Source organism: Lytechinus pictus, unplaced genomic scaffold (genome assembly GCF_037042905.1).
Source record: "Lytechinus pictus isolate F3 Inbred unplaced genomic scaffold, Lp3.0 scaffold_19, whole genome shotgun sequence".
NCBI lineage: Eukaryota > Metazoa > Echinodermata > Echinoidea > Temnopleuroida > Toxopneustidae > Lytechinus > Lytechinus pictus.
Window position 1 is genome coordinate 15968966 of NW_026974140.1, and position 24566 is coordinate 15993531.

Genomic DNA, 24566 nt, shown 5'->3' on the forward strand with positions numbered 1-24566 from the left:
CTGTATTAATTTTGAATGGATTCCCTCACATTGTGATGTTAACGGCAATGAGATCGTCGATAAAGCTGACAAGAAAGGAGCCGCGAAAATTTTTGTAGACATCGTTTTACCAAACACAATAAATGAACTCACATGCTCACGCATGATATTTCAAATTAAACAGCACTCTTCCGGCCTCTGTGAGGTGTGCAAAGAATTTGAGACTATTGAACATTGTATTTTATTTTGTTCAAAATATGTAAAGGAGAGACGCATTATGTTTAATAAACTTAAGATGAATGATCCGAATCTTAAACAATTATTGTTAATTAATCCCGATTATACACTGTTGTTGTTGTTGTTGTTCGGAAAGAAGGATTTCGAATTTTTATTAATAAGAAATTAAGAAAAGACAAGACAAACGAATAAAAAGGACGTGGAATTGTATGTGATTTCACATTTGAATTGTTATTTGACCCGGGTATTTGACGAATATTTTAAGAAATTCTATAAATATATAACTAGTAGCCGAGCTGGTGTGCCCTTTTTCACGAACAATCATTTAGCACGCGCGATATTTAATTTCTCTATTTTTATTGAAGTGTTATTCCTCGAAGATGTCTAGTTCATGTAGGACCTACTAATATAATAGGTGGATGGGTGACTAATCTATATTAATATGTCATATATTCGTCACCAATGGTTTAACGTCGTATGGACCGCCTTTGCCGACGACGTCCTACTTACGAAAGTGACTGGCGCGTATAATCTGGAGAGCACATGCGCTATGCACAGCGATTGAAGAGCGCCATCATGTTCAACAACAACAACAACAACTTTTACAACCAACCGAAAAAAAGCGAAATCGCTGAAGGCAAATGTAGAGTCAAGACGATAAGGAGACAAACAAGCTGTTTGAATCACGAGTCAAACTCCTGTCCTGCGTTGTTTCGTTGTAATTATTAAATTGACTGACTTATCGGCTGCCGACTTATCTTCAATCAGTTCAGCAAGTTCAGGTGGCTCCTTCAGTCACTGTGAGTGTGAACGGACTGACCCCATCCGCCCCCGCCAGCGGCCAGGCCAAGGAAAGGCGGCCCAATCACGTCTCCGACATCTCTTTGGAGACTTTGATAGGGACTTGAGAGTCTTGAGACGGTAGTTGCTCAGTAGTTTATTGAAAAATGGCTATCCTCACACGTTGTTGCTGTTTTACTCTTCGCAATGGCTCCATTGCTGCAGCTATTTATTCTTTGGTAAGATTATTATTTTTTAATAAATTAAGATAAGATTTTTTTATTAAACTCAAACTGGCGCCGACAGATTATGGGATGATGGGATTGATGAGATTGACTCATTGATTGAGACATGTTTGTTCGTGAGACATTTTAATGAATTTTACAAGATTTTTCAGCCTTATCCTGAGGCTGAAATAAGTCATCTCTCTTCTCATGTGTGTCAGTGTGTGTGCGCTCGTTGTGTACAAAGTCAATGGGAGATGAAAGAAGTCACCATGGTCACAGCCGCTGACGAAATAAACAGCAGTGAATGGAGTGGTGACTTAAACCAGGATAATGCCGATTTTTCAAATGGCACCTTTTACAGTACACTTAATAATCTATCCATTTGGTAAGCATAAGGTCTGACTTATAAAATATTCTTTGGGTATGTATAATGTACTGTTCATCTGTCTTTCTTTAGACTTTAGTTTACTATTCAATTGAACACACAAATAAATAATGGAACTCAGTCATATCCAACTTCCTTCAGCGAGCAAATGTAAATAACGTTTTAGATCTAGGCCTAGTCACGTATTAACATGATTGCGGACGCGGATATTACTGCGTACAAAAACAATTTCGTACCGTAAGACTTCCGCAGTTCAATTTCACAGAGCATACAAACATACAGTTCTACAAGATTGCAAAAACAAGGCGAAAAAATAAAACTTTTACCTTATTTTTCTCTGAAATGACAGAAAATGGTTGAAATATCGTATAACATAGTTTTGCATTAGTAATTGATATATTTTCTGACAGAAATATGGACCTGATTTGCCGAATTTCAATCTCGTCCGCTCCTTGAGGTATATTGCGTAATGCGTATGAAGGTGTAGATCTATGCTGTATAATACAGTGATTAGAGCAGTCAGCAATTGACAGCGCATCGATAGAACTTGATGAGCGTTATGATACGAACGACCATAATGCAAAATGCTATTAAAAAGAAAAAAAGAAAATTAGTTAGCAAACACAGATTTATTACCAACATCTGCTCAGATTAGATAAAGCAAACAAAAAATCACATCAATTCTTTCTTACATCATTACAATCAAGAATATCTTTATCCGTCCGGCGTGTGTCCGGAATCATGATGTAATTTGTCACGTACGAAAATAATTGTTTTTCGTGGAGGGGTATGCGGCAAGTGCGATGCAAAGAAAACGGTTGGTAAATATGCAATAATTTTATCATATTCATAATTTTCATATATTTGGAATAGCAAGTGCAAATTTTTCTTGATTGTATTTCCTCTAGTTGTCATTTTGTTCACTGAAATGAAGGTGTCCGGCAATAGTATACACTGCCATGCATAAATCCCCATTCTCTGATTCTAGAGAAATTTGAACCAGTTATCTGTCCCAATTCCCTTCCTTTGTGATAAAAATATATTACCAAAACCTGCTTTCTGTAGTATACCTTCAATGTTACTCATCCATTTTGACGTGAACTGCATATTTTGATCTTAGTGCATATTAAAAACCAAGCTATAAATCAAGAAAGTGTACTTGTCATCCTCACCTGTCACAATTCTGAGCCAAAATCCAATCGTTCTACAACTGATATGACTTAATAAGGTGCTGCGCCCAGTTACTCCATATCTGGCATCTGGAGTAAACTTATTTACCCGTAAAATTGTTCTAAAAAACTTTCTGTGAAAAATTTCAACTTGAGCAATATCTTCATAGCCCCATACATGTACTTCACACCCATATGTCAGTATTGGTAAAATCATCCAATCAAATAATTCACACTGTATCAATGGACAGTTGTAATCTTTTTGCTTATGCTCATAAACTGTACAAAGCTTTCCTTGCCTGGGATACCTGCTTTGTGGCTGTTAATTTGAATGTACCTTTATACTTAAAGGTCAAGTCCACCCCAGTGAAATATTAATTTTGATAAATAGGGAAAAATCAAACAAGCATAATGCTGAAAATTTCATCAAAATCGGATGTAAAATGAGAAAGTTATGACATTTTAAAGTTTCGCTTAATTTCACACAACAGTTATATGCACATCCTGGTCAAATCAACATTTTGTTGGGGTGGACTTGTCCTTTAAAGAGATGGTCCGGGCTGAAAGTATTTATGCTTAATAAATAGAGTAGAATTCACTGAGCAAAATGCTGAAAATTTCATCAAAATCGGATAACAAATAAAGTTATTGAATTTTAAAGTTTAGCAATATTTTGTGAAAACAGTCGTCATGAACATTCATTAGGTGGGCTGATGATGTCACATCCCCACTTGTTCTTTTGTAATTTATTGTATGAAATTAGGTTTATTCAAATTTTTTCCTCCAAGAACTAGAAAAATTGGATTAACAACTGATTTAGTGCATTAGATATTCATTGCTGCAACTTATTTCATTATAAGGGAGACATATTATTCACACAAGTATGAAATAATGAAAAAATTATGATTTTATGTAATAACATAAGAAAACGGAAAGTGGGGATGTGACATCGTCAGCCCACCTAATGAATATTCATGACGAATGTTTTCACAAAATATTGCTAAACTTTAAACTTAAGCTCGCTAAAATTATCTCAAACTGGTATTCTGAAAATTCTTATAACTCTGTAAGGACGTCCCCCATTTTGTCTCTGACACTGACACGCCCGATGTTAATTGGGAAGTTCACCCTGACAAACAGTTTACTGCAAAAATAGCAGAAAAAATAATAAAGAATGTTTGAGAAAAATTCATCAAAGAATAAAGAATTTGTTAGAATTTTAATTATTTGATTTGTGAAGTCATATGTACTTTTTGTATATTAATAGACAAAACATTTCATGCCTGTTCCTAAAAAGAAAAAAACAATTCATCATGAAGCATTAAATATTTAAAAATTTGTGCATATTATATTACATGTGCAGAATATATGGGGCAGCTGCTCGTTTATGACGTTGCAAATCCAAAACCTAAAATTCTTATAACTTTCTTAATCTTTAATGGATTTTCTGTTTTCGTTACATCAAACTTTTCTTCAGGGTGAACTTCCCCTTTTTTATTTGATTACATGTTGTAGGTAAGTGCATCATTGACATGAGGTGTAATGACTCTTGTGCCCCTGTAGACTGAAAAATCCACTGTTTTAGAGGAGTTTAAAAAAATTGTCTGATTTTTCTCAGTTCTACCTACAAGTACTAGTGAAGCCTTGATACTCTGAATTTAGCCAGATGAAGTCGAAGGGGAGCTTATTCTTAGGAATTGTCCTTTTGTATAACGAGATGTTCTTGTGGGATCCAGCAAGAAATTATTACTGTTGATCAGGGTTGGCACGTTTTAAACGGTGTGTTTTAAAACATGTTTTAAAACACCCGTTTTTTTTACAAAAAAAAAACATGTTTTAAAACGCCCCATAGACTTGTGTGTTATAAATATGCATGGTCATGGATAAGATTTTAGATGAATATTTTTTATACTTTTATCTCTTCTTGTGATATATTATTTTCTTCTTTCAACTAAATCTCTTTCTCAACACCACTCTTTTTCTCCTCTCTCTTTCCCCCCTTATTCTCCCTTCCTCCATCACTTTGTCATGTTCCTTGAAATCCTTTTGTTCAATTATAACAAACATCTGAGTGTTGCGCTCACTTTTTAGACAGGGAAAGAAACACTATTTAAAGCTCAAATGTGTAATAGTAGTGAATGAAATGGAAGTGTTGCACAAGCATAATAATATTTTACAAATCGACAGTAAAAGTGACATTGTATTCTTGAGGTACACACGAAAGCAACTTTTACGCTTCGTAAAGACTAAAGATGAAGAAAAGTACTTTAATTTGGTATAAGTTAGCTGGTAAACCTTAAAGGACCAGGCTCGACCCAAGAAAAATACATGATGAAAATTTCGTCAAAATCGGATGTAAAATGATAAAGTTATGATATTCTAAAGTTCTGCTTTTTTCCACGCTGCTACGTCATATTATTGTCATCAAATTTGGTACCCAGAGGCAAAATGTGGGCAGGGTCATTGTCGCCATGACATAGTATTTATTTGTGAAATTTCTGTGTGAGCTCTAATATCGCAATGACAAATGACGCGGTGGGTTTGGGGGTTACATGTGCTCGGCCGCGCGACCCGCCGAGCATCTTTAGTTTTATATCTGATTTCGATGAAATTTTCAGCATTATGCTTGTTTGAATTTTCTCTACTGATTGAAATCGACATTTTACAGGGGTGGACTTGACCTTCAACCTTAACAATCCCAGGGGACCATAATGGCCCCCTAAAAAAATTATATGATAAATCCATAAGCACGACAGGGCCACGCCATATTGTTCAAGACTATTTTTTTAGGGATGCATGCTTGGGTATTCGATTATTATATTACATAAGTGCATGTCAGACCCCAAATTGCTCAATAACGTGATTTCATGTATGAAGCCAATGCAAATTTTTCGCCAACATTTGTATCTGTATCAATATCTGTACATGATTGGAAAATTATTGCCCATAATGTCCATTAAAAAATGATAAAAAAACCCAAAACTAACCAAAAAACTGTACATAAGAAATATTTAAAAAAAGTTAAAACAAACAATAAAAAACATTTTGATCAGAATTCCTCAATTAAAGAAATAAGCAGTTCAAGGGCTAGATACCCAAACTTGTATTTCATGCACTAAAATTGTTATAATTGCTTTATAATCAATATGCTTTATTTCATAAAGCATATTGATTAAATAAAATCAAGATTTGAAAGCCCATAGTCTATAGATTATGTCATTTTCTTACATCGTGCAAATTCTTCTCACCCCTTAGATTGGCATAATTCAAAAGTACGTATGTACATGTATGAGGAATAAATAAAATGTCAACTTACTTTTTTTAGTAAACTTTTTATTAGAAATTCAGTAACAAAAAGTGTAGTTATATCTTACTTACTCCAAAATGTATTTAAAACATCAAGAGCTTAAATTGTACTGTATTAAGTGTATAGTTTAATTGATTTACAGAAGATTTCAACGTTCGTTGGGGAAAAAACGTTTTAAAACGATTTAAAAAGTTTTAAAACAATAAAAGACGTTTTATTTGTTTTTTTTATAATAAAAAACGCTTTTTATTACAACCCTGCTGTTGATAAATATCGCATACAACGTTAAGTTATATTAGCCCCCTACAGTGTACCTGTTGTAAATTTTTATTGTATTTTCCATGGAAGTTATTAAGGAAAAGAGAATTTTCAGAAAACATTTTATCTTGATATCTTGTGCACAGCAAAATTTGTGCTCCGTTTTTAGCTTTATGCATATTGTAGCTCTGACATCATGTGCGCGTAGTAAAAGTTACAAGAAAAGTTACAGGAATAGATAAAAGAAATCAAGAATTGTCTTAAAACAGATTTTATTGTAACTATGAGGAAACAAGAATATTTGACAATTTTCAGAATTTACGGCCCAAGTTTTTGGACAGCGCTTTTTGTATACTGGTAGATTAAATTTCCTTTTTGTTCTTTACTTTTCATGTGAAAATTCATTGAATTTACATTTGTAAAAATGGAATTCATGTTTGGGCTGTGTCCATTTTCTATAGCAAAACAAAATAAATTTCAATTTTAATGTTAGATCAAGTTTGAAACAGAATTACCACATTTTCATAAATGAAAAATACAATTTTTTTATTGAAAATCTCAGTCCCTACAGATTCCTATAAAAAACAAAGCTTCCTTTATTGTCTTTGGATCTCACATAACATGTGGATACAAAGTAGTTGTGTAACAGTAACAGTTATCCTTAGCAGTCTTGACTGACCTCTGTACTTTGTTATGTATATTACTAGTTTTATCAATATTACAATTTTGGAAAGTGGAGAAAGAAGAAGAATGTGAGATTAACTACATGTACATACTTCAATGTACGTGTATGTACATTGATGAACATGAAAAACTTGTATAATTTACTCCTACTAAAGTCAAATTTTGTATTAAAAAGTCCATCATTTTGGTCTCAAGAGATTTTATTTAGGCAGAGTCACCCCTGTTTCATTTGATCTAGCCTGATTTGGTATACACTGACTGACTAAACACTTATTGTGCTTCTTTGTCTTTTTACAGATTCAATCAGCATTAGCTCTTGGAATATCATCATTTAAGATTCACATGTATGTAATACACCATGGTAAGTGCAATAGTGCCGTGCGTTGTCATTCTATAGATTTGATTTTCTATTGATACCACATTTTGCACATCCAGCAGTAACTCTGAAGAGATTTTTAAACAAATCAACAAATTGGGAGGGGGCATGAATATGAAGCACATAACGTCAGTGACAAAATATAAAAAATATGCCATTATCAACATTGGGGCCATATATATTTTCAAGACTTAAAAAAAGGTTCATAAAGAATGGAAGGCATTAGGAGTTTTTAATCCATTTTATTTCATTTTTTTGTAATCCCAATCTCCCCCCCCTCCCAAAAAAAACCCACCAAGTATGCCTAGAGATTAGCCTTTAACAATATTTTGAATGGAAATTTACATTTGACATCAAAATATGAAGTAGAATTTTCAGCCATTAGGAATTTAAGCAAAACTTCTATCATTTTAATTTTTGGGGAAGGATTTTGGTTTCCAGATATCATAGGGGTTTACTCGTTCTACATCAGAAGTTAAGTGACGTCAAATAACATGCACCTGAACATTTAGATCAGACTCATTTGCATATCATCATCATGTGAAAATTATGAAACTGCTGAGGTACTTTAGTACCATTTGATTGGCCCAAAGCAAATTTGTTATATTTTGAACAAGGAATAAGATAAATAAAATAATAATCAAAACACACCGTTTCTATTTCAGTGATACATGAAATGCCAGAAAAAGAGCGTGCCCTGTTCATTGCTACATGTGTTGATGTTGGATTCTTCTCACTTCTCTTCTTCTTCTCAATCATTTTACTTTATGGAATCAAGAATGTAAGTATACGTGTTGATTGTGCAAACATTGTTTTGGTTTCGTATATTAGATCTCAGCTCATTTAACACTACTGCACCTCGGAATTGGCGCCTAATAAATGCTGTGTTTATATAATTATTACTACTGTAGGGTCTTTGGTCTATCAGTTTGGTAGACCAAACTGATACTAGTACTTTAGTAGACCAAAGATAGTTTTATTAATTTGTCCAAACATGGCTTGTTGTATTCCCACCATCAAGGGTTTGAGAGTTCATAGTAGGTGATGCTGCACCAGCCTAAGTTTGCTCAATCTCGAGATTTTTGCCCAATCGGCCCTCTTCGCGATTAATCTCGAGATTCAAGAAACCCCATCTCCACCAGCGCAAGAAGAGCAATTCATGCTCGAGCGAGACATCGGTGCATTATGGTCTGACGCCGTGAATAAGTAATCTCAAGTGCGTCTGCACCTGCGAATTAGCGGGATAATTTGTAAGTAGTGCGCTATTTTGCAAATAATCCTAAGTTGACCTAGGATTTCAATCTCGAGATTAATCCAGCGAACCATCCCGATGATTGCGTCTCCATTCGAATAATCTTGAGATTGTTCAGATTGGGATTATTTGCTGGATCAGAAATAGTGCGATTATTTGAAAACTCAGGCTGTTGCAGACGGCCCTAATGAGAGTTCATAGTATGAGAGTTCATAGAGGTTTAAACTTATTTCAGCTTTTGCGATTTGATTTTCAGCTTATTAGCTTTGGGGTGAAATTCCTCTGTACAAAAATTTCCTCCTTTTAAACTACTTTATTTTCATAAGTTCATTTGTGGTCATGCATAGTCATGTAGGATAATGATCATTTTGTCTTAATCAAATGGTTTGAGTTTTGTCATATGTGAATGCTACTCTGTTTTCATCAGTTTTTCCATAATCCTAAAATGAATCGGCAACATCTATAGATCTCTTAAAAAATATGTTTTTTATAGTAATATATGAATTACATTTTGAAAATAAAAATTAAAAATCTGAAAGTAGCATACTGTAGTATCAGTGTAAAGCATGTTTAAATGAGATTATTAGTGCGCATCTACATTTATTACATTTACACTGTGAAATATATTGTGCAAATAACAAGCTTTAATTACTTTCTAATCTTGTATCCTGTAAAAAAAAAGGCAGTGTTATCCTGAGTTAGTTTTTCTCTATGTATTCAAATCAATTTGTTGTTTGGGTGGACCTGGTATTTAAGATAATCTACCAATGGTTTGCGTTTTTCATTGTATTTACTGCACTATTATAGTGAAGTTATTAGTGGCAGCAGAATAAATTCAATATACATACATGTATTGAATTGTTAGAAGTTAAGAACGAGAGGTACATGTATGCCTATCCCATAATAGTGTTTAGTATTTCGGGGGGAAAATAGTGACTTTTATATATTTTTTCATTATGGTAGAATATTTTCGTTGTAGATAATATATACATAAAAGATAAAATGATATTTTTTTCTCAATTCTTTAAAATTATAATTAACAGAAATACAAGATATGGGCTTGCATAGTATTCATTAGGGTCTTCATGTAGGTTTTTGCAATGAGTGTCCAAATCAAGTAATCCTGAGTGCATTACATATTCTATTCAAATGTACATGTAGCTCCTAAGTTGATTGAAATGAATGTACATGTATTATTCATAGTCATAGTGAGGCAAGTATAAAATTACACTCCAAGTCTCCAACCCCACATAAATTTGCATATATATGTACACCTGTAAGGCTACACTGCTTTTTATATCAACAACTAAACCATGGATTGCCCACCTTTGGATAAGAGCTGCTGCTGTTAAACTTCAGCTTTAACCTCATTCGTATCATACAGCTGATTGGATTGAACATATTTGCTAGAACAAGACATTTAACTCTCTAGTCTCCATCCCACATGTTAAAGGTCAAACCGCTTAAATTTTTGAGACGGTATCCAACTAAACCACGCATCGCCCACCAATGGCTCTAGAGCTTTATGAGCTCTAGGCGTTGGTTACTACATAAATGTCTCACTTCAGCTGCATGGTGTAAATCACATTAGTTTAATACAAGAGAAGAGTATTCGCCTAACAGTAAGGACATAAATGTTAAGGTATTGACTATTCACATGCATGTAACATTTGCTGCAGTATACATGTATGCCACAAAGTATCTTAGTATCTTGTATCATTGATCCTGCTTGTATGTAGAAGATGGCAATCCTGTATTGTCTTTCAGTACTCGACTTGAAAACAAGAGACAGTATACTTCGTTATATTCAAATTGCAACAAAAAAATAATAATTAGATTTATAACAAACTTGGATTTTCGTAATCTGAATTCAAAACCTTTTTGAAAAACTTCATATTCTCATGTGTAAACTCCACAACTACAATTTGGGAATTTACATTTGATAGGGTAGGCCAGGGGGGGGGGGGTAAATGTAGCCCCCAGTTAGTTTTTAGCTCACTACTCAAGTTTGCCAGTGTCAAGGGGATTGCTGTTTGCGTGGTATTTGAGAAGTTCCTTAGCACATATCTTGAGCATGATCAATTTAGCCAGGAGCGCAAATCTAGCAGCACCTCAAAATATTACTTTTTAAAGTAGCATTGCCACTTTAGAGTGGTGAGTACTGTACCCACTTTTAAGGCATTATTGTACATTCCAGTATTGTAGTAAAATTCACCACTTTCCCATTTGTTTTCTGACTGGAGGTCGATGAACTTAACATGCCCGATGGAGCAGATGAGCCCCCCCCCCCCCCCCCCCCGGATTAACACTGTATGGTTGCATCTGTTAAAACAGTAAAGTGCATTGTAGACATCTCCAGTTTCTCCACACTTGTTTTATGTACACTAAAAGTTTCCGTTTTCAATAGAACATGTAAAAACATACCAAAATAATATATCTGTAACAGTTGAAAACACAATCTGACAATCATTTTTTCACAATATGTTATAGAATTAATAAACAAATCCTTTAATAAATGGAGGCCTTTGGGAAACTGATTAATCCTGTGATCGTTACTAGTAAATATTCAGTGATTGTATCAAACCAACTATTTTTACTTTGAATAGAGCAACACAAAATAGTTTTTTTTAATCAAGGGGAAATGGGGCAAATAAGGCCCCCTGATAACAATGTTTGGTGCTCATTAATATGCAAATGAGATTGAGTAGTTCTGATATATGTATCTATTGGATGATGTAGATCTACTGTAGATCTACATGTAGTACTATACATTCAATCATGTTTGTACTGCTATGATTGGAAGTATGAAAAATAGGGCCTTACTTTTACCTCCCCCTACTGTACATGTACTGTACATAGACAAAATACTGTAATTGTATTTGTTTTAAAGTCTGATGTAAGGATGGAAGCAACCTATGATATTTTTAATCTTGATAATCATAAATTACAGATATAGTCCCTAATATTTTGAACATATACTATTAATATGAAAGATGATTGGCACTTTTGGCAATAGAGCTACATGTACAAGAGTGTGATATGAGTAAGGAAATATGACTCACTTTCGGCTGAGGCCACTTTCTCCTTTGATGACGCACGTTATGGTTATCATCAAATCTCAACAATATTATTCTTCATGTAGCCAAATATCAAATTTAAGCAGGAAGCACTTGTGGTTAGTAAAACACATTTTTGAATGCATATTACTGGTACATAAATATACATGTATGGCTGTTAAAAGTAAATGGAAAAGGTATAGGCCTACTTGCAGTGTTTACATCAATGTCTACAAGCACATACATGTATATTTGGTCTACCTCTCAGGTAGTCTAATATCACATTGGCTAAATCCATTTGGTCTACACTATACTTGATCTAATTCATCATTTAGTCTAATGCCCAGTTGGTCTAATTTCCACTTAGTCTACTTTTTTTTTTACTTTATCAAATGAAAATTTGGTTCATAAAGAGTTAGTCTAGATCCCGGGGGCAGGGGAGGGGGCAGTCAAATGTATTGCTGTACACATGCGTGACCAAATTATTTCCAAACACCCCCTAAACTAGTTTCCCTTTAAACACATTTTTTTGGTCACGCATGTGTATAGCAATATATTTGACTGCCCCCTCCCCCCCCCCCCCCCCCCGGTCTAGATGTTAGGGAATGTCCACTAAGTGGTGTTAGACCAAGTGGATAACAGACGAAATGAGTCTACATGTAGCCTTACCGCAAATCAGGCAAGAGACGAGACCAAATGAAAAGTAGACAAAGGTGTGTAGTTTTTTGTCCCATCTTTTACCATAAAGTGTACTGAGCATTTCTTTTTCTCTCTCTTTTACCGACAGAACAAACGATTCCTGTTCCTGCCATACATTGTGTGTATGACAGTGCTGATTATCTTAATGTGTGTGATAATCCTACTGCTAGTTGTGGTTGTAAGTAATTAACCATGAAAAATAATGTACATACTGCCCCTTTAACCAAAATTGATTTGATTTATGACCAGGGTAGCCACGCTAAAGCTGGGGGTAATTGTATTATGTACCGTTATGCATATTATCATTATTATTATGTTGGTGTATAATGCTGCATGCATGTATAATTTGTATATTTGTGATCCAATTATCTAAATGTACATATGAATTTATTAAAACAAATCATTTTCTTGACCTACATGTACAGTAAGCACCACCCAAGAAAATAAAAAGCTTAAATCATTCCTACGCTACAGATACATGTATTATGCATTTGCTGCCTTTTCTATTGTATACAGTACCATTTTAACCTTGCACAGCATTCCTTTTATTTTAAAATTCCCTTTTCTGAGGTGTATGGATTTAATATATAAAACTCCATATCCTGAAAAGATTTCCCCTGTTGGAGTCCAAAAATATTGTTGGAAAATGTACTCCGAGAACGTTCAACAAAAAAATAGGATTTGTATGAGAAAATTGTGATATTTCTTTATATTCATGTTTTTTGTTTTTTTTTAAATAAAAACATGATGTAATCTCCCAGATAAAATTAACAGAGGTCATTTAGACTTTTCTAAAAATAACGAAATTTCTGAATTTCATGTCCTTCCTATTCTGTATTCTCTGTATTTGAGCCATGTGGAGTAGACTTCAGGATGAAATCTAGTATTGTTCCCACCCCACCCCTCCCTAATTGAAGATTGGTTTAAGGACTTACACAATATATTGCTTGTGTCCTAATTTACTAATTTAAAAGATAGGGATTACTCACTTTGAAACTAGTAATATCAACTGTAACTACCATCTTACATGTATATGTCCTTTTTTTACCTGATAAGAACTGAACAGTTTAATTATCTAATTTTGACACATTTAGGTATTATAAGAGTCATTTTTTTTACCTCCATCCTTGCTGTGTTTTTTTAAGCTTATAATGCACATTATGGTTTTGGATTCCATAAATAATTTTTTAAATGAAAACTTGTATGTAGCTTGTAAATGATAGATTTATTGTTATTTTTGTTTTTAGATTGTAACCTCAATGGAGTCGGAAGTATTGGGACTTCTCATTGTCTCATTCTTTACTGGATTGAATGTAAGTATTATTTCATCTATATATAAAAAAGTGTCCTCATAACAAAAAGAAATGATTTGTATAGTGTATTTAGGATTTAAAATCAATTGTTGTATGGATAAGTTAAATGTAATAATACAATTTTTGATAGTTACTATCCAGAAGCAGGTAGATATTATGCCTATTGTATTCCAGGCATGGTATGTTGACTAATCATTTTATTAAAATTAATTTCTGTCATGATGACTGATTTTGATGCAATCTTTAATTTCATAAAACAAATTTGATGAGATGACTACAAGATCTCAAATCCCATGTAAAGGTGTAAAAATGATGAAAGACATTGAGGACCCTATGAAACTAAACCCTAAAAATACAACATGACTATGCAAATTTTCAACCTATTATGTACATGTATCCAAGAAAATAAGATCAACCCTTTGTTTTGAGCTCATTGGCTGTATACACACATAATAATTATATACTGTTAACCTTTAGTGTTAAAGGGGCATCTCGCCTGAAATTAATGTGATTTGAACTGATGAAGTCAAATGAGAAAGATTAAAAATCAGAGAATATAATGACTGAAATGCAAAAGCATAAACCTATCTTAATCATTTCATTAGAAATCTATAATTGAATCACATTTTTTCCATACTGCCTCTTATCTTGACTACATGTAGGATTTTTTTTTTCATTGGTCTCACTCTCACAATGTGAACTTGATATAAACCATTCTTATATACCTGTATATTTATATTTTTTGTTCCAGCTTTACTGTGTGTTATGTGTTACATCACTGTATCGGGAATTCAAGGAGGGTCGGTATGGAATGAGAGCTATCTACCGGGCCCAGGGAGGCAGAGTAAGTAAACGATTAATCCTCTTCTAAATACTGAATGATGAATTCTTAAAACGGTCCCCCAAAGTTCATGAAGCTACACCTTCCCTCAAGGAAACTGGACTGAATAAGTAGCCTAGAGTCTCTAATTGGGACTTGTGCCCAGAAGGACTCAGTAATTGAAAATTTGGATCAACAAATTGTAGTTGTGCTAGTCTTGTCCCAACACCCACTTGTCGATTAAAGTTTCAATCGGGGTCTCTGCCATACAGACTAGGGTACCCCCATGTGGAGATCAAGTTGTTTTGACTAGCAAATTAAGAATTGATGAGGAGGCGCGATAGCTCAGTCGGTAGAGCGGGGGACTCGTATTCCGGTGACCCGGGTTCGATTCCCACTTGGTGCGCTAGTGCCCTTTGGTAAGGCATTAATCCTCAATACCAGGTCCTTCGGAGGGGACCTTAAGCCGTCGGTCCTCTGGTTGCTTGCTTACAAGCATTCATGCTTTCTTAGCAATCAGGTAAAAAAAAAAAATAAAAAAAAACAAGAAGTGCTGTACATGTACAGTAGAAATTCCATTTAGTTTGGATGATGCATAATAAAGTTACACGTTTTGAAGTTTGTATTGTTTAAAAGATGATTCAGATTTTAGGCTTTAATTCAGAAATGAAAGAATACAGATTGTAAATAATGCATTGATTACTAGATTAAATCTATTGATTTATGTAAAAATTATTTCCATGTCTTATTTCATTTATCATCAATCTTGCAACATCTTCAGAGGACATGTTACTATGTGTTATAAATTGTATTATGGCCTCAAGGGAAAAGGGGCTGAGGAGAAAAAAAATTGTGATTGTAATTAAATACATGAAAAATGGGGGAATTATCCATATCACTTCCCAATTTTAGATTTTTAAAACAGCCATAATATTCTTATTCCTTGTCTGATTTCTTCAAACTTTCATTTTCCTATATCTTTTCTTTTTTTACTTCCATGTATTTACTTTATTATCAAGACTGGATTTCCCTTTAAAATGCAACCATGTAAACTTATTTCATGATTGATAATTACCTGCAAATATGTTCAGTCAATGATCAGAAGGTAGACTAGCTTCTGTATTTTCATCATCTTTACACACATTTATGTACACACATATTTTAACTTTTTAACATTTCAATTGGTTTAGAATAAATGATGTGTTGAGAAAAAAAAACAGTTATAGTTATGGGAATTCTCACTGAGGTATTCTTTACATCACAAAGTATTTGAATTAAATATTAAAAAAATCAGTACAGTCTATGTATAAGTCCACACCAAAGAAGGGATGAATTGGTCACCAGCTTACATGCTAGTGTTTTATTGTATAATATTTTCCAACTTTCCCCACAGCTTTCTAACACTGACAACCCGATTGAGAAAGTGGATGACATCAATAACTTTGAGAATGCCAACTTCATTCCTCAGTACCCTGGTCCACCTGCCCCTAGTGATAACAGTGTCACCCCTCCACCACCTGTACCTGATCCCGTACCCTACTCTGCTCCCATGATGGGGGCACCTCCTCCTTATCAACCTCCTGCATACCCTGCTGAGAACTACCCAAAGACAGATGTCCAGACCGCTTGACCGCTTGTCCTGGGTGAAACTCCACGATGATGATGCTGGTTTGTAGAAGATGATTATTGCACTTTGCAGCAGAAGAAAGGTGTTCTACTGTATTATGCACCTTCTTGTGAATGTTGTTACATCTTGCCAATTCGTATTGACTTTTGTCTTTTTTTTGGGGGGGGGGGTTAGGGGGGCTCCCTAATATTTCTTTATTTCACATAGACAACAAGGAAGATAATGCTATTCAAAGTTTGATGTGTGGCAGGCAAAGTTTTGAAAAATAAGTGGCTATAACAAGCTGCGTAGATGATTCTTCCTTCAACCACCTGCCTTCTCGATCAACAGGGTTATCATTGCTAACTTGCAGAATTATGACATGAAAGTGAAACAGTGTCAGTGAGATACTGCCATTTAACCTCTTAAATCAGTTGTCTTTGTAGAGCTATTTCTAATATTTAAAAAAATCTGTTTACGGGTCATGTGATCAAAATAATTTATGTCATGTAATTAAATCATGCCAATATATCAACTCATACTACGGTTTCATGATGGGATACATGTACAAGAATAGATAATGTAATGTTAATCAAATATATTTTTACAAAATTATAAAAGGAGAAATTATTGTGCTTATGATTGATAGTATTCTGCATGTGTATATATTGCCTGTTTGTGACCAACTCTAAAAATGTATGCCTGTGCACATAATGATGTGTACTGATAGTAGAACCTGTGATTAATGCAAGGTTTATGTGTTATTCACTTTGTTTTGCCTCTGCCATCACTTTTTATTGCAATGGTCTTGAATGCTTAAATACAAAAGAAATAGTGAGTGGATGGCGTCACCAGTTGCTTTGTTGTAGTGTAATGATTATACGAAACCTGACATGCCTTAAACATGAAATTATACCACCAATCAAAATCACATTCCTAGAGTTAGAAGTTATTGGCATAGTATGGCAACTAATACATGTTCCTCGCTGTTCCATTGCTCTGTTCTTATTTTATACATAAGACTGTCTTTTGAAGTTTATAAGCTGTTTGTGAAACCAAGTTTAATCCCTTGATGATTGTAACATGGTGGTCCCTGTTTAAAGATAGTGGGGATAATTGAATGACAGACAGTCAATTTGTCATTAAGTATTTTTTTACTGAACCATTTCTTGTATTGTGTACATTCTCTCCTTTGATAATATGTATAAAGACATATACACCAGAAATATTAATAGTGCAATATAAAGTTTATATATTTTTGTCTTGCCTGCATAGCAGAGCGAGATTATAGGCGCTGTTTTTCCGATGGCGGCAGTGTCAACATTGAAATCTTAATCAAGGTTAACTTTTTGAAATGTCATAACTTTTTATACCTAGTTCATAAAACTACGGCATAAGGGTAATCAAGTATTACTAAACATTTTGCCTGAGTTTAAGGTCACATGACCAAGATCAAAGGTCATTAAGGGTCAATGAACTTAGACCACATTCTTGGAATCAATTGAAATCGTAACCAAGGTTAAGTTTTTGAAATGTTGTCATAACTTAGAAAGTCTATGGACCTAGTTATTGAAACTTGGACATAGGGGTAATCAAGTATTACTGAACATCCTGCCTGAGTTTCAGGCCACATAACCAAGGTCAAAGGTCACATAGGGTCAATGAACTTTGGCCATGTTAGGGGTATTTGTGGAATTGTCATCATAACTGAGTTCATGAAACTTGGACATAAGAGCAATTCCCGAAAATCCTGTGCAAGTTTCAGGTCATATGACCAAGGTCAAAGGTCATTTAGGGTCAACAAACTTTGGTAATGTTGGGAGTATTTGTGGAATTGTCATCATAACTTTGTAAGTTTATGGATCTAGTTCATGAAACTTGGACATAACATCTGCTTTCATCCGAACCTTCGTACCAGTCAATTTTGGTCAAAAATCGATTCGGTCAGCATTGTTGTATCCCCTATGGCTTTTTTGTACAGGGAAAATCCAAACCGCTCAAACCAAAATTACAATCATGTAGCTCTTTTTGTGATATTTTCTCTGATCCTTGGCTTTGTGTAAAGATAAAGAAACCAATGTCAAGCGACTGTCTTGGTCTTTCCAACTATGTGTTTCTAGCAATGAATATGTTGTAAGGCAGGGGAACTAAGTGTGAAAATTACAGTAAACTTTGAATTCAATTTTCTTTGAAATGGGTTTGCACCGTCATATGTTTGATATGACGGTTCGGATGGCCGTCAATGATAAGAGCAACCATGTATCCCTGAACATCCTGTGCACGTTTCAGGTCACATGACCAAGGTCAAAAGTTCAAATTTTAAGGTCAATGAGCTTTGGCTGTGTTAGGGGTATTTGTTGAATTGGCATCATAACTTAGGAAGTTTATGGATCTAATTCATGAAACATAGACATAAGGGTAATCAAGTATGAATGGTTATTTTGCACACGTCTTAGGTCACATGATCATGGTCAAAGGCCTTTTGGGTCAATGGACATAGTATTTTATTATCATATGAGTGTTTTCTTTTGTGAATGATTATTCAATAGCTGTTTTCAAAGTCAGCACTGCTGCTTAAGCCTGCTATATCAAATTGCATAATGCAGGTGAGACTCTGCCAGAGGCATTCCACTTGTTTGATCAAAATAATCAGAATGCAGAATGTAATATTTGTTATTTGTCTGTCACAGACAAGATGGTTCATTAGTTATTCGGAAGAGCCTTCAACACCTTGTACATTACAAAATTCACTATTAAGTCTTTATTGTGCATTATGATAATCAGTCTATTAGCTTGAAAGGCAACGAGATGCACCTATAAAGTGGAGTCTATGGTATATTTGGCTGAGGGGAATGAAAGTATCCACAAAGCAGAATCAACCCATAAGAGACATTTCTGATCACTTTTAGAGTGGTATCAGTGTCACTGAATCTTGTTTGAGTATGAACAAACAAATAACATTGTTCCAATATTATAAATTGCTGTATTTGTCACTATAAGTGTTGATATGTGAGATTGTACATTATTTCCATTATTTTGGAAAGGAAAGTTTTTTGTGGCTTTGTTTAGCATTGAATAGCTTTGAGAAGCACAAATTTGTATACCAATGTAAAAAAAAAATAGAATGAATCTAAAAATCCTCACAATAATGTTCATGGTGCATCTAGCAGGAATAAGTTTCTGAAACGGTAAGATATAAAGAGAGAGAATCATTTGATCCTTTAATGGAGTAATCCAGTTAATCATATCACAAAATGTTCCCAAGGCATGCAGGTTAGATCAAACTGATGGTTAAGCATCTTTGGTTTAGTTTATTGGCAAAGTGTGGCCAGTGAGATTTCCCATTTGTATACACATGGCATATATTGGTTTGTTCTGTGCCTTCCAAACTTCAGCCATTTATATGTGCTCAATATGAACTGGCAATTTGATCTTCTCTTAGTTGGAAAGTCTTCATGGGTTAGAGGTATTTGATTTAAGTTTTAAATATGTTTGAATACATACAATTACTAATGAGATTTTGTTCCTTCAATTAAAATGTCCAATTTTTTGCTTTATATTACTTTTTTATATTATTTTCACAGTTGGTCTTGCCACCAGAAATTGCTCTTTTATTTTTATAGTACTTGCCATGAATTTCAAGAAAATATCCCCTGAAGTTTGAAACAATTTTCATGCCAGAAACTTCCCCATCTTTTGGTCAGCAAGTCTGGTAAATTAAAAATATTATGACATTTTTATTTTAATTTTTAATTTCCATTTGCATATGCTTAGCTATTGTCATCAAGCTCAAATTTGTATATAATTCATTGCATAAAATGCATGTATTCTTGAAGATGACATGAATTTCATAAATTTCTCTTTTATTTTGATAGTACTCGCCATGAATTTAAAGAAAATAACCCCTGAAGTTTAAAACAATTTTCATGCCAGAAACTTCCCCATCTTTTGGTCAGCAAGTCTGGTAAATTAAAAATATTATGACATTTTTATTTTTAATTTCCATTTGCATATGCTTAGCTATTGTCATCAAGCTCAAATTTGTATATAATTTATTGCATAAAATGCATGTATTCTTGAAGATGACATGAATTTCATAAATTTCTCTTTTATTTTGATAGTACTCGCCATGAATTTAAAGAAAATAACCCCTGAAGTTTAAAACAATTTTCATGCCAGAAACTTCCTCATCTTTTGGTCAGTAAGTCTAGTAAATTAAAAATATAAAAACATTTTTATTTTAATTTCCATTTGCATATGCTTAGTTATTGTCATCAAGCTCAAATTTGTATATAATTTATTGCATAAAATGCATGTATTCTTGAAGATGACATGAATTTCATTTATACTGTATAATACCATGCTGTCTTTACTTTGATCAAAGTTTGCTGAGCCAGCATAATATTTGCCAAGCTTTGAAAAACATAGCAGATTATAGCTCAATTATGTTTAGAAAGCTTTTATCTGTATTGGGTAAAAAGGGCCCTCATATTTTTTTTTTACATATAGCTGTCTTTTTATCATGTGAATAACATGCTTCAATTAAAGAGCACATATGTGTCCATGCCTTTACATGCAGATTGACTGTCTTGAGTTTGTTATCTTGTATATGAATTTAAGTCTTTAACAAGAAAAAAGGGAGGAAAGAGAGAAGAGGGAGAAAGATAGAGGGAGGGTAAAAAAGGTGCTCCATCTTTGACAAGCATCTTTTTAAAATTGATATGTAGATCTTTCGAACTTTATTCTTTATCTTGCACATTTTTATCTAAAAAGAACACATTCATACAAAAGAAACTTATACACTGATTAGGATAATGGTTGTGGGGTTCAATAAAAAATTAAACCTTAATGATAAAAAACAAAGCTTAAAAGATTATCCACTCGAGAAAGAATTAGATATTAACTGGGACTACTGATATTCTTCAATATATATTTAGAAATTGAAAAAGTATCTGTTTATTTCTAAATCAGGGTAGCCCCATCATCAGTAAGATACTGATTTTCTTGGGGGCTGTGTGAAACACAAAACAAAGCTAAATTCAAGCGCATTTAATACAAAGGGAAACGAAAAAAAAATTGCATTTTTAGGTTAAGAAACTTGGCAAATTATCATAACTAATACATAAAAAGAACATTAATTTTGTGTTCTTAGCCCTATGTACATCACCCCAATTCCCCCTCTAAAATAATACTATCCACTCCCAATAGTTTTTAAGTAGCATCAATATGAATTCGGATAATAACAATAGTGTACCCAAGAACTAAAATAGATAAGAATAGATTGAAGAAAAGAGAAGGAAATTGGGGGATTAGAAGGAAGGCAAAGGTAAGAAAGGAAATAAGAAAGCAGGATTCAGCATATACTAAGGAGCGCCAAAGTGATAAGAAGTAGGCACACCACCAAATTGATAGATCGGCTATGTAATCATACTTGGTCCTTAATGTAATGTACTCTCAAAACTGCACAGATCCAAAACAATTCCAGGGGCCCGTTTCATAAAACCTGTTACAATAACACATTTGCAATAACGGTTAAAAGCTATTGAAATAATTCAGTTTGATTGGCTGATAGTAAAATTGTAAATTTTGTTACTAAAACAAGACTTTGTGAAACAGGACCCTGATCCACCATGGCCACGGACCAGCAGAAGCACATTCAAACTATAAAAAAAAAAAAATAATAATATATTTCAAAGTCCCAAAGGATTTAAATTCATATCCCTGGAGGTCCAAAACAACCCTCCTGCACTCCCCCCTCAAAAAGAAATGCAGAAAAATGCCGGGGTCCCCAAAACTACAGATGGTCTGGGGGGGGGGGTCGGGGCTGTCCCAAGTCCATGCAATCTAGGGTGTAGCAAGGTATGGTAAAAACATGTACAAAGCTTTCAAAATACTATAGGCCTGCTTTACGTATGTAGGCCTATCAACACTGGATCCTATTCAAAACCATTGTGTACCTGTTCTAATATAACATCAAGAACAATTCATAAAAAAGAGAAAGGAAACTGCCAGTTCAGATGATTTCTGTTTTCATTCTTTAATTTTCATAAAAGTCCATAAAACATGTTTCGTGTGAGTCGATCGGTGAACGTGATAGGCAGTGTCGTTTTCACACATTCTACAAATTAAAGAGGGGGAAATCGGACTACCTATCCTTTTCAAGATACACAGGCCCTTTTTTCTTTTGGTTAAAACTAGTGAAGAAACATAGCTCGACCGGATAATTCTTTTTGAAAAGTTTAAGCACTGATTAGTACATTTCTGTAGACTGCAAAAATGATTGTCCTGTTCACCTCCGGTGGGACTCGAACCCACAATCCCCGGTTTAGGAGACCGATGCCTTATCCATTGGGCCACGGAGGCACATGACGGATTATTAAAAGTCATCCGAATTTAATCGCCTATTAAAACGACAACTTACGTCCTGGTCTACTGATCTTTTTTTATCTAAACAACAAAAAGTGACAGGCCTATACCAAAATAAAAACCAACTTCTGTTCACAGAATCGGATTTGTAAAATAAATTGGTAAACATTTTGCACACTTTAGATGCTAATTTTGGTGTAAAAATAATTTGATCTGTCACTATTGTCAAGTCATGCATGAGTGAGTATAGGCCTATACAAAGGCCTTCTAAAGGCAAATAAAGTATAGACGCTTAAAAGAACCACCCAGATAATCATCTCGTCATGTCTGAAGCCCCTTAGAAAAAAAGATCAGATGATGAGATCTTGAATCTCTTCATGTCGATATATTTTGTGGGTGAGATGATCAGATACCATGATCTTGGAACTCGTCCACGGCCCTGGGGTACGGGGGCGAATTGAAGAAAGCAACACCCCCCCCCCCCCATTTTTCAGGGTGAGTGATCAGGATGACAAGCAAAAAAAAAGTTTACTGTTTCCCAATAACGCAGAGTTTGGAGCAATAGTCCCCCTTTTTGCTTTTTTTGGGGGGAGGGGTGGGGCTTTTTCAACTCCCTAAACCCCTTACTTAAAATTGTGTAAGATCTTGGATCTTGTCATGTCTGCATATCTTAAAAAGATGATCAGATGACAAGATCTTGGATCTCTTCATGTCTAAATCCTGTAGAATCTATAAAGATGATCAAGTGCCATGATCTATATATAATTTATGTCTACATTCCGAGATAAAGGGGATCAGATGACGAGATCCGAGATCTCGTCATGTCCGCATAATTTTGGAGAGATGATCAGATGATATTAGATCTCGGATAATAGCCATGTTTACATCTTTTTTAACAAAATTCAGATCATTCAGATGTCATCATCTTGGATCTCGTCATGTGTTCATCTCTTTTAGAAGAGATGGTCAGGTGACCCTTCCCATCCCCCTTCTCCTCTACTGTATTATTCTCGTCATCTTTGTCCTATTCTCCCCCTCCTTGATATTCCTAGTTTCTTATTGAAGATCATGGATCCGTGACCTGACCGTTCTTTTCTACAGGATGTAGATATGACGAGATCCGAGACAATTAAGGTCGTAGGCAGAATCTTTTTCCTGGGGGAGGGACAGGACCCGTTAGTTTTTTTTGAAAAAACACAAAAGCAAGGGAGCTAAGCAACCGAGCTTGTCATTGGGGGCACTTTTGCATTTTAAAAAGTGACATTTATGAATTTCTTGCACACTACATATTGGTGAATTTTGTGAAAATTTTAACACAGACACCCAAAAAATGTATTCAAAATTTCTGAGGGGCAAGAGCTCCCTGCCCCCCCCCCCGGCCCCTCCCCGAGCTGGTTACGGCTATCCGAGATTTTATATCATCGGATCATCTCTTTCTGACGATGTAGAAATAACAAAATCAATCAGATTATGGTATCTCATCGATCATCTAGCTCTTTTTTACAGTATAGACAAGACAAGATAAGACAAGACAAGATATGATTATGAATATCTGTGTGGAACTATTAAGCTCCAAAAGTCTAAAGAGCTTGATCATGAATTAAAAAAAAACTAATCATAAATTAATATAATAGTAATCACCTACCAAACCCCAAAACACCGTCAAAAGTCCATTGAAAAAATGAAGTTAGATATTCCTGGGCAAAATGAGTCTCGATCGGAATAGACCTGAATAGATGTTCCATGAACCATGAACAAGAGAGAGAGAGAGAGAGAGAGAGGGGGGGGGGGTAGAATGAGGAGAAAGTGGTTTAGGTCTAGCAGGGCTCCTGTATTTTCCTAACTTATTTTTTGTGTGGTGATTTTACAGTAAGTGGAGTGTCTTTAGGCTTATGGGGGAAGCATCAAGTCTAGAGAACCAACAAGAACCAGCTAGAGACTCTAGAGTCCATAAGTGCTGTATAGTTGTAACTTTGTCATTATTGTGGTAACCATGATGATAACATCATGTCTAAGCGGCTAAAACAATCATAAATTACGGAATTAAAAAAA

The 24566-nt window shown here is 34.5% G+C and overlaps 1 protein-coding gene and 1 non-coding gene across 2 annotated transcripts; one reads left to right on the forward strand and one right to left on the reverse strand.

The window, feature by feature from the left end:
- The first annotated feature begins 798 nt into the window (after positions 1-798).
- Positions 799-20726, forward strand: LOC129259931 (uncharacterized). Its single transcript, XM_064114359.1, has 7 exons — positions 799-1235; positions 7324-7387; positions 8068-8183; positions 12498-12587; positions 13657-13722; positions 14474-14566; positions 15936-20726. The coding sequence occupies exons 1-7, from the start codon at positions 1164-1166 to the stop codon at positions 16170-16172; spliced, it is 738 nt and encodes a 245-aa protein (XP_063970429.1). The 5' UTR covers positions 799-1163; the 3' UTR covers positions 16173-20726.
- Positions 20727-22438: 1712 nt separating this feature from the next.
- TRNAR-CCU (transfer RNA arginine (anticodon CCU)) lies at positions 22439-22511 on the reverse strand. Its single transcript has one exon. It is a non-coding gene; the product is annotated as a tRNA-Arg (tRNA).
- Positions 22512-24566: the final 2055 nt, after the last annotated feature.

Coding starts and splice junctions, on each gene's coding strand:
- LOC129259931 (XM_064114359.1), top strand. CDS start 1,164: ATGGCTATCCTCACACGTTGTTGCTGTTTTACTCTTCGCAATGGCTCC. Junction 1,236..7,323: donor CTGCAGCTATTTATTCTTTG/GTAAGATTATTA, acceptor GTCTTTTTACAG/ATTCAATCAGCATTAGCTCT. Junction 14,567..15,935: donor ACCGGGCCCAGGGAGGCAGA/GTAAGTAAACGA, acceptor CTTTCCCCACAG/CTTTCTAACACTGACAACCC.